At 42.2% G+C, this 15,948-nt stretch overlaps 1 protein-coding gene across 1 annotated transcript in view; it reads left to right on the forward strand.

Moving 5' to 3' along the window:
• TRIM36 (tripartite motif containing 36) overlaps positions 1-15,948 on the forward strand; it is a 49,591-nt gene that overhangs the window by 19,569 nt on the left and 14,074 nt on the right. The window contains exon 3 of the mRNA XM_083151640.1: positions 12,463-12,788. Within this exon, the coding sequence (XP_083007766.1) occupies positions 12,463-12,788 (326 nt within the window). The remainder of the gene's footprint in view (positions 1-12,462; positions 12,789-15,948) is intronic.

The raw sequence follows: 15,948 nt of genomic DNA on the forward strand, positions 1-15,948 counted from the left end.
CTTACTACTCCACAAGCCTGAAAATATTATCCAAGAAGCACTTGCGGCTGTACTAAAAGACATTGTTCTCAATCATGAACTGACTATACAAGTACCACATGTGGTAACTGAAATTCTGCAATAAGCCAGAACTAAGCACCTATCAGCAGCCAGACTCACCAAGTATGAAGTTCCATGTTGAGTGCAACCAATGCGACAATAAAGAGATGCATCTTAACCCGCCAACAATTCTCGTGTGAACATCAAATGTTCAAAATGAGGGAGAATATTGGAACAAGCACCTTCTACAAGCACACCTTTATCTACAGCAGCCCAGAGAATGGAAGTAGATTCGGAAGAAGGTGGAGGTGAGAAGCGAATATTCATGTTATAAATTTTTCCCATGATTGACTTGCTTTGATGAAACAAGAGACTCAGACATTCCCATACGTCCATGACACCCCCATACCCAATGCTCATTATGAACTGTATGTTGATGGGTCCAGATATTATGAAGATGGCACACCCTACACTGACTATGATGTCACCACAGAGAGTGAGGTGGTGATTTCTAGAGCCTTACCAGTACAGATGTCAGCATAAGCAGCTGAACTTGTGGCCCTTACTAAGGCATTGGAACATGCGGAGAACACAACAGCAAACATTTATACAGATTCTAGATACAGCTGGGGAGTAACGATGGACTATGGTTTAATCTGGAAAAGCAGGGACTTTAAAACAGTCACAGGCAAACAGATACAGCACGCTGACCTCATAAGAAAACTTTTCCAAGCATTGATGAAGTCATACAAAGTAACTATCATAAAGATACAAGCACACACAGGGAACCAGACCAAAGAAAGCAATCTAGCAGATGCTGAAGCAAAGCCAGCTGCAATGACAAGTCCACAGAAAGAAAGAAGCAGTTACAGTACCAAAGAGCACAGAACTGCAGTATATGCCTGAACTACAAGTCCAAACTGACTACTCCAACATCTGCAAAGCTCAAAAGCTGAAAGTTAAATTCAACGATGCAGTTTGCTAAAATGTTATTAAGGCCCAAACCTGATAAGGGTCTGAGGCTGTATTTTGTGCCTAGCAGCTACGATAAGTGACAGTAATATGGTTTATGGTAATGATAATGAAGATACCTGATTACGTTTCTGATAAAGCAGAGAAGCCTCAGACATGGGCTGACTCAAATAGTACAGGCCCATTACCAAGTAGCAAAAATTAAAATTAAGAGATTGATGGGTCTGTTCACTTTCCCCTTTTAATCCAAGATCCATGCATTACCACAGAAAAGGACCTTGGTATGTTTCTGAGTGCTGAAACTCTAAATCAAATGGTCTTTCGGGTCCAAACGGTCCTCCAACATGGGGTACCAAAAAAGAAAAAACAAATTATACCCAACAATAGTGATATACTGTTTAAACGATAATTATTATCAATTAAAAGGAATATTGTCAGAAAATAGCGCATAGGGAGGGACAGTGAAGTCACCATAGGCACTCCGGATCCTCAGTATGAGGTCCAAATTCACTGTCCAAATGTATTATTATTATGCATAAGAAAAGACAAATAGGATGGTCTACAAAGAATTGCAGACAAAAATAGCATGGGTGGTTAAACAAAACAGGCCCTGATAAGTTCTCCTTCCCTTTGGATGGAATCCACTGCGCTGGTCCCCTTCTGGCCAACCGGTTTCGATAGACTAGCTATCTTTTTCAAGGCATGGGATCCAAGCGTTGGTTAGGAGTCCCATTAACTACTATAGAGTTGATAAATATTAGCATCACTGGGTATCTTTGTAACTCCTCACTAGCTAATAGACTAGGTAGACATTCTGATAAGCAGAATGACCAAAAAAGGATTATTTTTATGTCAGTGCCACAGATCAAAATTATTTGTAAATATTCAGATGGTACCGTGCAGCTAAAAAACAGATATGTGTTCGGCTGTACCAAGAGCATGTTATAATTACCAGTCTGATGTAAATTGAAGATACTATAGAACCGCAGTTCTAAAAAAAAAAAAGTGGGTCCCGACTTTCTCAGCATGGGGTCATAACTCCCTATTGCTGCCCATCAAGCTGATTATTTTTCTAATCTCAGTCAGTGATTCAGGGAGTCTGGAACATCTGTTGAATTGTCTGTTATTCTAGACTCCTCCAATCACTCTGCGCCTCCACAAATGCTGCCATGCATGTGCTGTCTGCTGACTACACATGTGATGTTATGACCTTCTGCAGTAACTTGCTGGGGTCCAGTCATTATTTCTATTTCCTGATGGGATCCCAGAGAAAGATAGTTTGAGGAGCCCTGCTATAGAGGAACACAGCTAGAGTCAAGGATTTGAAGAAGCAGATTATTAAAGGGAATTCAGGATGGTTAATTTAGCTTAATCCAGCAACATGAATTACAGGAATTATGGGACATATAGTAGGTATAGCGATGTTTGCTTTAAATATTATAGAAATATTGTCACTTGCTTACAGTATGTCACTTTCAATATACTCATGTGTATGTTCTCTGTTTGCCAGAAGAAATGCAAATCAGCAATGACCAGATCGGTTTGGGAAACTCAGGAATGATGGAGCACAGAAAGCAGAGAATCAGTCTGGCCTGATGGATGTGAGAGAAATATCCACTATCACTATTAAGTTAGACTGTTTCTTCTGCAGTTAGGAAGATTTTAATGTATGATGCTCTCACCTATTCTGAGTATTCCCGGTCTAGGTAGTCCAGCTAAAACCATGTATGCAATATGTAGTTTGCGAATGAACATGACATCATGTTTAATTATTGTACAAAATGAGGGAATGATAGAGACCCCCCTGGGGTCTGCATATTCATATGGGTAATAGATAAAGCACATATGAGCTAATAAATTTCACAATAAGTTAAACAATGTGATTTGTAAGCTGACATTTGTCTTTTGCAGCGTTTGCTGAAACATAAGAAGTTACACCTAGGTTTGAGGAAGTATTGTATGTATAGACAGTGGTCAAACTGTCTGTGGGTGACCACAGGAGTCAGCTAGAACCAGATTTCTGCCTATGTAAGGTATAAGTTATTTTCCAGACAAACAGCATTAGGGGGCAGGAATATGGGAGGTCTAGGGTAATCCAGTTTACTGGAAGACCACTCCTTTGTTACAAAATGGAAGTGCACGTCTGCTACGCAAATCATGTTTGAACCAATATTCTGGTTGAAGCCCAACCCTATTGAGGAGGGTCATAATGAATATGTATGAATTTCTTGTAGGACCCTACCCCTGAAGGGAGGTCCATGCTTTTGTTACTATGTATAAATATGTGTCCGTGCAAATAAACGATAGAATACTTGCAATTATGATCCAACTGTCTGGTATCTTATTTCTTGTATTCTCCTGATCAGATCAGTAAAGGTAAGGTAAACCAGAGGTGACTGAATATATCGAAGGTAATTATTTCACGCTATTACACCCAATAAAAATAACAGCCGCTGTGAGCGGCGCTGGCATTTTTAACTGATATTTTGAGGATCTCTCACAGAAACGTTGGCACTCAGAGGGTTAATAAAAATTTTGCGTAGCACTTTTCACACCTATTTTGAAAAATTCCATTGGCACTCAAAGGATTAAAATGCCTTTTTTTTTTTTTTTTTTTGTATTGTTACATGCTTAAGTTGTTACTCTAATGTTACTTATAATTTTAGGATCTTCACCTCTTATGCATTCATTGTAACTAACCTCTAATATGTCTTAATTTGTTAATGTTAATCTTTTGCAGCCTCACATTGGAGCTCTCTTCTACTGAGAAGTAGAGGTGACTTATTCTCCATCTTTAGATATTACAGCCTGTGTGCTTCTGTGCGTGTTGCCTTTATTCCCACTTTCTGCTATCCGTGTTCTAGGTTTCATTCTGTTGGAGAGGTAAAACTTCCTTGAGTTTTGGTACCCAATCATAATGTAAACAGATGTATTTTTCTGTTGATTAGCCTTTGTACAGTACATGCTTTGAAGGCAGATTGCACAAGGGAAGGCTGCTGTTGACTGGTAGGCATCACTGTATGGTTCAGCTGAACAGATAATGCTATGTAATCAAAATACAACATTTTACCTATTGTTTGTAAAAATTCTGCTGTGCCAATGGTTCATTCTACCTATGGACTAAAGACTGCAGCCCCCCAGTAATATCTTCCATCCTCAGAAACTGCCTATCAGTGGCAGTAACATCCCATATGAAGAGTTCCCTACTAATCAGACAGACAGGTAGACCCAGAGGGATGTGTTTTCTCCCCCTGGGACTGCCAGCTTCAGCTGCAATATCAGAGAGCACGCTTCCCATGGGAAGCCACTCCCCTGGTAATGTGTCAACTTCCTGGCTTCTCAGGGATGCCGTCCATAGTTGGGCTGTGCCAGGCATAAGCCACACCATGGACTTAAGCCCCACCTCCCAGTAATGGCCACCAACAGTCACATGTATGACATGGAATCTGACAGACCCCTGGCCAGACAGGTCAGCAGCAGCAGCCGCTGTCTGAAGAATCTTGCTCGTTAATGGTGAATCTTTAATTTACATAATAATTATTAATCTTTATGACAACCACTTAATTGTAGATTAAAATATAGTTATGGCATCTATTTAACATAACTCATCATAATGGCATAACAGCCACATACTGGGGCAACCTCTGGACTGAGGAAGTCATCCTTCAGCAATCAGGACCTGTGGGTTGCAGGAACCTGTAATAACAGCAAACAGCTGGGGAAGGCAGTAGGGTACTCTTTACCTAGAAGGGCGCCCACGATTTTGAAAAATCGCATGCGATGCGACCGACGCGATTACCGCGATTTCCCATAGGGAACAATGTTAAATGTCCCAATTGACCCGATTTTCCATAGGGAACAATGTTAAATGGCCCACAGAGTCCAAATAGCACCCTGAAGTGTGAAATGGCCCCCCCAATTGTTAACGCCACCCCACGATCAACGTCAACCCGAAGCGTGGCGAGCGGCGGCGGTACGCGTCCTACGACCTTTTCATACCCCCACTATCCACGTCAGCGTGGAGTTGAGAATAGAAAGTGTGGCGAGCCACCGAGCTCGAAGCGTGGCGAGGGGACGCGGACACCTTCACAGGTATACGCGTCCCCTCGCGGGCTTCACAGGTGTCCGCGTTCCCTCGCGGGGCTCGCTGCGCTCGCCACACTTTCTATTCTCATCTCCACGCCGACGTGGATAGTAGGTCGTAGGACGCGTACCGCCGCCCCTCGCGGGCTCGCTGCGCTCGCCACGCTTCGGGTTGACGTTGATCGTGGGGTGGCGTTAAAAATTGGGGGGGGGCTCTGTGGGCCTTTTAACATTGTTCCCTATGGGAAATCGCGGTAATCGCGTTGGGCGCATCGCATGTGATTTTTTATTTATTTTTGTACATGCGATGCCCGCGATGGGCTCCCTTCTAGGTAAAGAGTACCGGCAGTAGTGTAGGAGGGAGATAAGTGGTCATCTCCTGATAAGCATCCCCTTTGCATGGCCAGAGACATCAATTACTTATTCATATACCTGGCACATGTTTCCTTTATTCATATGAATTAAACATTTTCACATGCTCTATTTAAATCCCCATACACACTAGATGATAAAGTAGGGCCCTTCAGAGCGATGCCTTTTTACTTTCTCGCCATGTTATTACACTCAACATTAACGATGCGTGCTCCCGTGCATTAACTACCTCCTCCCTCGTCTGTTCTGTACAGATAACGGCATCGGCAAGTGTGAATGTCACTGTCGCTACCAATCTCGTCTGGCACACGCATTGCGTAGTGTGTAACCAGCTTAACATATCCATATGCATTCTAATTAGGAAATGAATATTTATAGTTTTTATTGGCTCTTTATTTTCTTCTGTGTGTGTTGTGAACAAGAAAGTGACTGAGTGCTAAAGTGCGCAAATATAACCTTTTAAGGCAGCAGGTAACAATCTAGAGGTGTTATTCTAAAACCCCCTCAGAAAACAGAACTGGGTATGTGGAATAAGAAGGTCACACAGCGCTCAAAAAGGTACTCCATATAGTCACCACAAATATCAGAATCCCAATGGGAATAATTGATGATGGTTGGATCCTCCAAACATGTAAAAGAGAAAGGTACAGAAATAGTGCATAACGTTTTTTGCACACACACAAGGCCTTGCCACTTGTGTTTCCACCCGGTTGGACTACAGGGATTTCTGCACCCCCTTGGACGGCAACCCCAGTTCCGGAGCTGGACTGCTTATACCTTTTTGGACTGCGTTATCCTGTTATTGCCTCGGGCTATTATTCATGTGTTTTAACCTTCAACCAAATATGATTGTACATCCTTAATAAATAGTGTGTTTGCAAAAACATTACGCTTTATTTCTGTACCTTTCTCTCTTACATGTTTGGAGGATCCAACCATCATCAATTATTCCCATTGGGATTCTGATATCTGTGGTGACTATAAGGAGGACCTTTTTGAGCGCTGTGTGACCTTCTTATTCCACATACCCAGTTCTGTGTGTGTTGTGGCAACTTTTCCAACAAAGGGTCTTTTTTCTTAAATTCTACAAATGTATGTGAGCATATTAGCCTTTTTTACTGTTTGCAAGGATACCCAGCTTTAACCTTTTATCAGAGGATATATTTACTGAAGTGTGAGTTTTAGAAATGGAGATGTTGCCCATAATAACCAATTGAATTCTAGCTATTCTCCACTTGAAGATGCTAGATAAGTAAAATCCGGTTGCTATGTCTCAATTTCTACAACCTACACTTCGTAAACATACCCCATAGTGTAGCCTCGTGCGTCTCTGCTGCACGACAATCTGGTAGAATTGCTTTGTACCCTGATGGGGTCTATGTAGTTTTCCTGTGAAGCCTATTTTTAAAAACGTTCAATATTCTTGATATTGGAACTGGAGCTCTGTGTAGACTCCAGGGGTACATTTACGAAGATGGTTGGTCTATGGAAGATGGGTTGTATCCCATAGCAACCAATCAGATTTGATCTCTTCTAGAAGGTGCTAAATAAAAAGTAGAATCTGGTTTCTATGAGATACATCCCATCATGAATAGAACCCTCATCTTAGTAAATTGTTCTCCTAGTTGTACTGTACATGTACAAGCCGGCTCTCACTGCAGGCAAATTCCCGGGTCTAGCATGTAGACCCGGAAATTTGCCTTTTTAACCAGGTTTTTTTTTTTGCATTGTGAACAGGTTGCATACCCGGATCTCATACACAGGTAAAACCCTTCTTTTTACCCATGTTTGAGATCCGGGTATGCAGACACGGGTTGACCAGTTCTCACTGCATAAAAACCCTTGCTAATAGGCGAATTACGGGTAGAACTTCTACACCCAGGAATTTCCCTAGCCGTGAGAACGGGGGACTGTCGCTGCAGTTAAATTAACTTTATTTTACAGCAGGTGGTGCATAAATGCTTAAATTCTGAAAATAACTAAACCATGGAAATTAATTTTTTTTCCCCTATGTACAATAACATTTTGTTTGCATAGTTATTTTGGATTTTTTTTTTTTTTTATTGCATACAGTTTTTGTGTACCATTATTCATGCAGTTCTGGAGTCACTTCCAACAGAATGAAAGTGCGCTTATGTTGTAGGGATTGGTGTCTGTCTTATTTCTGTGTGCCTCACTCTTTGGTGTATGCATGCAATTTTTCTTTTTGTTGGATTTGTTGACCACAATTTGTTACATGTTAAATTCTGTTTATGCATTGTGTCTATAAATATTCAAGATCCACTAACCTACAAGTTGACAGGTCAAGTGGCCTGATAAAAGATCATGGTCCCATTAATCAATACACAACAAGTATCGATCTTGTTACAAGTTATAACCAGTGCTCCAGGCAATCTGCTCCTAACTGTTGTGTTGATAAATGGAACTCCAGCCGTACACCATACTCCAGCCATACTCTATGCTTTTTAAATCTTGTTGCATGTTATGAAAATCGTTGATAAATGGGCTTGTGTATCTGTTTTATAAAATGAACGTAAAATTATTTAACAGTTTTGAGATCCACAAACACACTGGGTGATCTTGGAGCTGAAAACAGCTCAGTTTTACTATTTGAGCTCCAAAGCCACCCGGTGTGTATGGTCAATGATGAGTGCTGATGCGTGCTCCTGCACCGTCGCCGGCCACCACAGCTCATCTGCTGGCATTACTAGCAGATGAGCAAAGGGGTGGATGGCTTTCCATAGTGTCCTGCTATGGAAAGTCGTCCACCCGCTGTTAAAAATCACTGGACAGGGGGAAAATTGCTCAGCGTGTATGCAATGAGTGGTTTTCAGACCAGCGATTTGTGGATTTTTTTTTTCTTTTTTCCCTCCCACAGCCTCACTGTTTATACATGCTGGGCAAAGTCACCCAGTCTATATGGACCTTTAGTTCTAAATCTAGTTTCACAAAAATATCACAGTGATCGTGTCATGGCTTCACATCTGCCAGTATAATTGATTGAGGAGCACTAGAACAGACTCTTGCCTTTTCTCCTAAAGTGTATGAAACGCCAGAGTTTCTATGATTTCCTCAAGACTCTGAAAATTGACCTGCCAGATTACATCCACTGCACATCCTAATTTTATACATGAGGTGTTAACATGCTTATGGACACATGGTTAGATTTTCACTAGATAGTCAAAAATATCATATAAGGTTAGCCCAAATCTCCCAGTTTTTCTACTGATTAGATAACAGGATGTCCATATCTCCCAGCATAGATAGAATGTGCAGGCAAGGCAATTTTGACTAGATCATAGGTTGTTATTAGGCATGTTCAGATCCGGATCTCAAAACGGGATCTTATTGGCTATCAGATGTGACATGTTTTGTCTCCAAAACATGTGACAGCCAGATAGCCAATAAGATCCCGTCTGAGATCTGGGTATATCCGGATATGCACATGCTTAGTTATTAAGCGATCTAGTGAGAAAATGCCCCTACATCTCTCCGAGTGTAGGGGCCTGGCAATCAATATCTCTGGAAAACACTCCCTAACGGATCGCTCAGCACCCATCGTTGTGTGCTGAGCGATCTAACATTGCTCAGAACACTCGGCACATCTCCCCGTGTGTAGACCCCTTTAGACTTGGAGTGCCAATCTATGAGGTCAAAGTGACTCCCATCAGATAGGCTCCTAATATTCGAAATACCAACACATTGGACAGTATTCAATGCTGCTGGCGAGCTGTGACAGTGAGCAGGGCTGCCTTCTCGCTGTCATAGCTCGAAGGGTCTGTAGTCAACTGACGACCCCCCCCCCAACTGCATACGCAGATTCCCGAGGGGGAATCGGTGTGTGCGGCCGCTAAGATAGCGAGACTCTTGGCTAAATGCAGCGGGCTCCCTGCATTAGTTGCAAGCCTCGCTGTTTTGGGGGAATCCTCGCCATCCTCTTGACATCAATGATTCCCCCGGAATGTTGAATACGGTGAGCAGCTGGCGCAGGGGTTAAACTGCGAGGATTGCTTGTTTTCGACTATCCCCGTCGTTGAACCACCTCGCCGGCTGCATTGAATACACCCCATTGAGGGGAATTAAAATTTTTACGGATGTCAGAGCCAGGTGCTCGGCATACCAGTTGGAATTGTTGTTGTGAGCGACGCTGGCATATTAAGTGTATATTTTACACATCTCACAGCAACGTTGACACTCAAAGGGTTAAATTGAGAAAATAGAAAATACATTAAAACAAAGAAAACCATTGTTTTTCTTATGAAATTCTGAATGTTTGATGTCACAAGACTACCATCCCAATTATAAAATTAGGGTTGCATTCAAGATCGCAGCCATACTGGTGGCAACTAATATTTCCATACTCATTTCACATGTTAGGTTTAGCATAGTGGCATGAAACACTGGCCCTTATCATTGACCGAATGGCACAGTTTAACACCATGGTTGAAGCTGATTTGTGGCATTTCTATGCCTTCTAGCACTAATGACTGACTGTGCAAGATAGTGTGTAGATCCAGGGTCCCAGGCTACTTCCTACTTCCCTAAGTAGTAGATGGGTGGGGGGTGCTGGTCACTACTATCAGGCGTATGTGTTCATTTTTGAATTGAGGTGTTAATCCGATACTTTGCCACAGGTGTATAAAATTTAATCACTTAGCGATGCGGTCTCCATTTGCAAATGTTGGTGATATAAAATGGGTTGTTCTTTAGAGCTCAGTTACTTCAAGCATTATGGTAGCATGATAGGATTCCACCTTTTGCAATAAGATGGTTTGTGAAATTTCATCCAGGCTGGATAATTCAGTCCATTCAAAGTGATATTATTAGAAAGCGGAAGCATTTAGGAACAAGAGCAACTTTGCTACGACGTACAAGACAATGTAAAATCGGAGCGAGATCAAAAACTAGTGTGCATGTTTTTCCAATGCCCTTCTAATTCCATAGCTGAAGAGTTCCTAAATTCTAATAGCATTAACCCTTTCAGTGGTGGGTTAAAGTTTTTATTTTTTAAACACCTCCCCAGGTTAGCTAGCACCCCACAGGTCAATAAGAGTCAAGGTGGCAGGCTTTACACTAATAATTGATGCAGATTACCAGGCGTCATGCTCTGATTACCCTGGAGATTATCCCGGAATCTTCTGAGGTGGGCAGTGACCTCAGTGCCGCTGGCCCTGGAAGATATCTGGGTGTGCCACTAAAACGATTAATGTAAGCAAAAAAAGTGTGCAGCCGGAGCTTAATGGAATAGGTTTCCATGGCCAAGCAGTTGCATGCAAGCCTCACATAAAGAGTCCACCGCCAAGTGCCAGATGGAGTGGTGAAAAGCACACAGACAATGGATTGTGGAGCAGTGGAAATGTGTTCTGTGGAGAGATGAATCTCTATTCTCTTAAGCAGTCAGATGGGTGAGTTGGTGTTTGGTGGATGCCAGTAGAACGTTACCTGTCTGACTGCATTATGCTTACTGTAAAGTTTGGCGTAGGAGGGATAATGATATGGGGCTGTGTTTCAGGGTTTGGGTTAGGCCTCTTACCTCCAGTGAAGGGCAATCTTAATGCTTCAGCATACCAACACCAACGCTATGCTTCCAACCTTGTGACCACTGTTTTTAGAAGGCCCTTTTCCATTCCATCGTGACTGCCTCAGTGTCGAAAGCAAGAACTATAAAGACATGGTTTGAGTTAGGTGTGGAAGAAATTTACTGGCCCACACAGACTACTGACCTCCACACCTTTGCGCACCTTTTGGATGATCTGAAATGGAGATTGTGAGCAGACCTCTTTCAGTATCAGTACCTGACTTTATAAATGCTCTGCAGAATGAATTGGCGCAATTCCTTGCCCTGGGTGACAAAAATCCATTGTTTCAGCTGTGGCATGTGTAATGTATCTAACCTATTACACACCCACACAGTAGTGTAGTAAAGTTTTAGCAGATGTCAAAAAAGGTGTTATTACGGCTGAATATCCAGATTAACCAGCCAGGAGTTGTATGTTGTGAGGTTAAAGTGAACTCACTCAAAGTAGTCCTTTGGTGGTCAGCGTTGTGGTTGTGTGTTTTTTTTTTTTTTTTTTTTTTCCAAAGTAGTTTTTATTAAAGGTTTTGTTCCGTTAAACACGGAAGGGGAGAAGGGTACAGAATAAAGATGGGGGAGGGGGGAAAGGGGTACAATCCAACATATGTCGATATACAAGGAATACTTCTTTCTTCGGTATAACGCTGCAGTTCTGTTTTCATTATACTTAGAAAATAATATGCATACAATTCTATATAATTTGATGACTGTCCTATCTGAAATGCTAAATAGGTTTGGAGCTCTCAGGTAATGAGGGGTCAGAGTTTAGAACATCTGTTGACTGTTATGTGGATGTTACATACTAGGAAATGTATCGAGCAATAAAAACTGGAGATGCCCAATTGGCTTCTACCAATCATTTCATAGAATGCACTTCATAAATGCTACCACGCAGCTGATTTGCTGCAATGGACAACTTCTACACTTTTTTCTACTTGATCCTACGACCCCCACAGTGTGTGTGTTGTGTGTGTTTTTTTTTTTTTTTTTACCTATATAGACTCAGTGGGCAACTTCTAGGAAGTATTTGTTTCAGAATGGCATCCATCTATGATTAATTTTAGGGTCTTCTTGTTATGTTACTACAATGCCAAGTGTGTATTCATGGGCTGTTGCATGGAATGACTAAAACGCTGCAGTTGCCAAGCCCATTGAATCCACTTGCGTAGTGAGACTTTTCCATAATAGTATCCTGCTTAATTACTGTGACTGCTTATTCAGTGCATAATGCTTGTCTGAACTTGGAAGCAGGGGCCTGAATACATCAAGGATGGCCATATACTAGCATGCACTATGTATGTAAGGAAAATACGCTCTTACATTATACAAATAAACTGCCTTGTACTGAAGCATTCGTTATGTATGTCATTGCATTGTATTCTTGATCTATCTTTATTAACCAAAATGTATGCTCTTTATAGGGTCAAAGCGCAATTCTTTGACTCCGAGGATTACCACCCTCTCATGTCCAGGATGTTTACACGATATAGACCTTGGAGAACGTGGCATAAATGGCCTGTTTCGGAACTTTACCTTGGAGACAATTGTAGAACGCTACAGACAGGCAGCTCGTGCCGCCACTGCAATTATGTGTGACCTTTGTAAACCTCCAGTCCAAGAGTCCACAAAAAGCTGCATGGATTGTAAGGCAAGCTTCTGCAATGAGTGCTTCAAAATTCACCATCCCTGGGGAACAATCAAAGCCCAGCATGAATATGTTGGTCCTACAACTAACTTCAGGCCAAAAGTGAGTAGTCTTCTCCGCATATACTGAGAACTAGTCACATAAGTTATAATGTATTTGGTAAAACAGAACACAACCAGCAGCATTCCACAATATGTTATACACCTATATGGTTATGGTATAGCGCATCGGCTGTCTTGATTGACCATATTATAGTTGACCACTTAGTTGAACCCATCTAGTTAGAAGCCTAAAGATAGTCTACCGCGTCTAGATCAACCGTAACAAAAGTTAGACGGGAGCGTGATCGACAGTCATGTGGTTGACATGAGTTTTCCGTGTGGCTTTTTTTTTTTTTTTTTTTTTAGGTGGCTATGTCGACGTAGGTCATTGTGGACACTGTAGAAGTGCACAGTGTACCCTCGCCATGCTTCAAGCACACTATTATAATCTAACTCTAGGTCCACTTGGAAAGAAAAGTATAAACCAAGACGAACTGAACAAAAAATGGTTCATAACTCTTCTACTCCCCATCTCAGAAGGGGGTGTGAGCAGACATGATTCAGGCCACAGCACATGTTCCCCGATCAGCACAAACCACTGAATTGCAAACCCCCCCCCATGGTGTAATCTGCTCCATCTTGGATACCTATGTAGAAAGTATTATTAAGTTTAAAGTCTGTAAGTTATGTTCAAGTCCAGCATGCAAGTTCTCACCTTTTTATCCACATTGGCATTGATACATACTGACAGCATGCATTCTGAGAGAGCTATGTGTAACATCTATGCTGACTGTTGCTTGGGAACATAACATTTCAAATTAAAATACCGTGCTAGTGAATGCAAAGGACGGACTGTTGCAGTTATCTGATCACATGAACAAATGAAGGCTGAAAACGAAAAAGTTTTAAACTTCGATTCGATTCGAAACCTATCTAAAATCATGAACATGTTTGGGGTGGGTTTGGTAGGCCTGTACAGAACTGGCAGAATTTAGGTGATCATAACTGACATAACAGTTTATTTAATGACTAGTCTCCAGCCTGTCAAAGTGAACAACATAACCGTAGTGTAAGCACTGACGGCTGTGCAGGTCGAATGGAGCAACACTCAAATTGCGCCATCTAGTGGCCGCTTCTGTGCAAAACTCTTTAATTACCCCCAGAGAGGTGAGGAGCAGAATTAGCCTTTAATTATTTAGGATTACCAAGATTATGATGTTTAGGGGGTTTGGCTCAGATCTTTCTTTAGGGCCCCATAAAATAGACAACATCTTACATTTCTCTGAAGTCTGTATGTAGACTGCACTCACTACATAGACTGAAGGGTCATACACGCTGGGCGATTATGCCCAGCGTGTATGGACAGCGATCATCGCTGGGGGGAAAGCCGCTTTCCCCCTGCCCGGCGCAGTCAGCGGGGTGAGGAAGGCTTTGTACATCGCTATGCAAAGCCGTCCTTGAAGCCACTCATCTGCTGGTAATACCAGCAGATGAATGGCTTTCCTGGCGCTGATGCGAGCAGCAGCGCTTATCGCTGCTCATTGCTGTTTTGAGCGGCTTTCAGCTCAGTCGCCCAGTATGTGTGGTCCTTTAGGGAGAGGGTTATCAAAGCTTGGATGGATTTTTTTATTTTTTTGGCGAGGGAAGCCATCCACTCTGTCCAACCCTCTCACCGGGCGATTGCCGGAAGCAATGCTCTGGGGAAATACTTGCTGTCAGAGGATGGCGAGGATTCCACAGAACGGTGAGGCTCGGTGCAAATGCATCTTTTTCATGGCCGCACTCGCCGTTTACACCTCGCCGAAAAGAACCAGTGAGGTGGAAACGGCAAGTGGTGTGTGTGTGTGTGTGTGTGTTTGGGGGGGGGGGGGGGGGGGTGTTGGTTCAGTTGAATACTGACCCGCAAGCTATCGGCACTGCTCGCCATCATAACTCGCGCTGTGGCATTGAAATATACCCCATTGTATGCAAAATAACAGACCATAGTGTATGGCCATCTTTCGATTTTATGTTTAGGAAGAACTTAAACTGTACAAGAGGTAGGATAGGGAAATGTAACTGTAACTGTTCCTGGAAATCTGTTACTTGTGCACTTTATGGGCAAATTGAGGTGCTTAAAACTAGTGTTCTGTGGTTCCTGTTGCAATATGCTGGCCATAAAACATAACCCATATAAAATGAGTGCCTCTTACAGAATCCATTACTGCATGCCAAGTGTGTTCCCATATGTCACACCCGTTTCATATGGTCCTTTGTGAGATCATTCCCATTTGTTGGGGTATAATGTTTCTTGTATAGCTGAACCATCTGTCTCCTTTTATTCATATATGTCAGCATAACACTATACATTGTATTTGATCAAATTTCTGTTGATTCTTCAAATATAAACCATGATACATGTACTGTAATTGGTACCAATTCCATAGCCTCCTTTTATTTTTATTTTTTTACAGCTGCGCACTAAATCTTGCCGGTGCATACTGCCACACGTTGCCATGGGCAACGCATCCTTATGCACTAATAGATGCAATCGCCACATGTGATGCCGGTGGCTGTGGGGCATGCTGGGAGGGATCTCTGTGATGCCTTGACCAGCGCTGCAGAGAGAAGCCCATTGGATTCTATAGTGTAACCAACAGTCTCTGGACTGGTTGTGTTCCTTGAGAACCGAGGTTGGGAAAGCCTGCATTAAGAAGCTGGCCATGCTCGTTTTTGTGACTCTACCAATACCAACAAGGAATCCGTATGTCAAAGTGCAGCCATACTACGGTCCAAATACGTAAAGCATGGACCAAATCCAAGAAGGGATGAAGGCAAACCCATTTCAGTAATGAAGGCCTGATTAAATGCTGAAATGTCCTGGTTCATGTGAAATTTGTACACCTACCTTTTGGAAGAAAATTGTGTTGTGCACAAAACCACCCCATCTGCACATAAAATAGGTAGTAGAGGTTTACAAGAATGCCCACTAGCTCTGAAACTATTCTGGCTGGGAAATTGACAAAACTTTTTTTTTATTTTTCTCCCAAGGCTCTAAAAACAAGACTGGGGAAGGGACAAGGGGTTTATGTAGGGGAAATGAGTCAGCTGATTGTTTAGTGGCAGACCCGATAGGTCAGATTCCATAACCCAGATTGACTGACTTACATTTTTTTTCTTTTCCCTCCTACTGTTCACAAGCTATAGCTGATAATTATTTGTCATTTTAATAGTTAAAAGTT

Source organism: Crinia signifera, chromosome 1 (genome assembly GCF_055691185.1).
Source record: "Crinia signifera chromosome 1, ASM5569118v1, whole genome shotgun sequence".
Taxonomy (NCBI): Eukaryota; Metazoa; Chordata; class Amphibia; order Anura; family Myobatrachidae; genus Crinia; species Crinia signifera.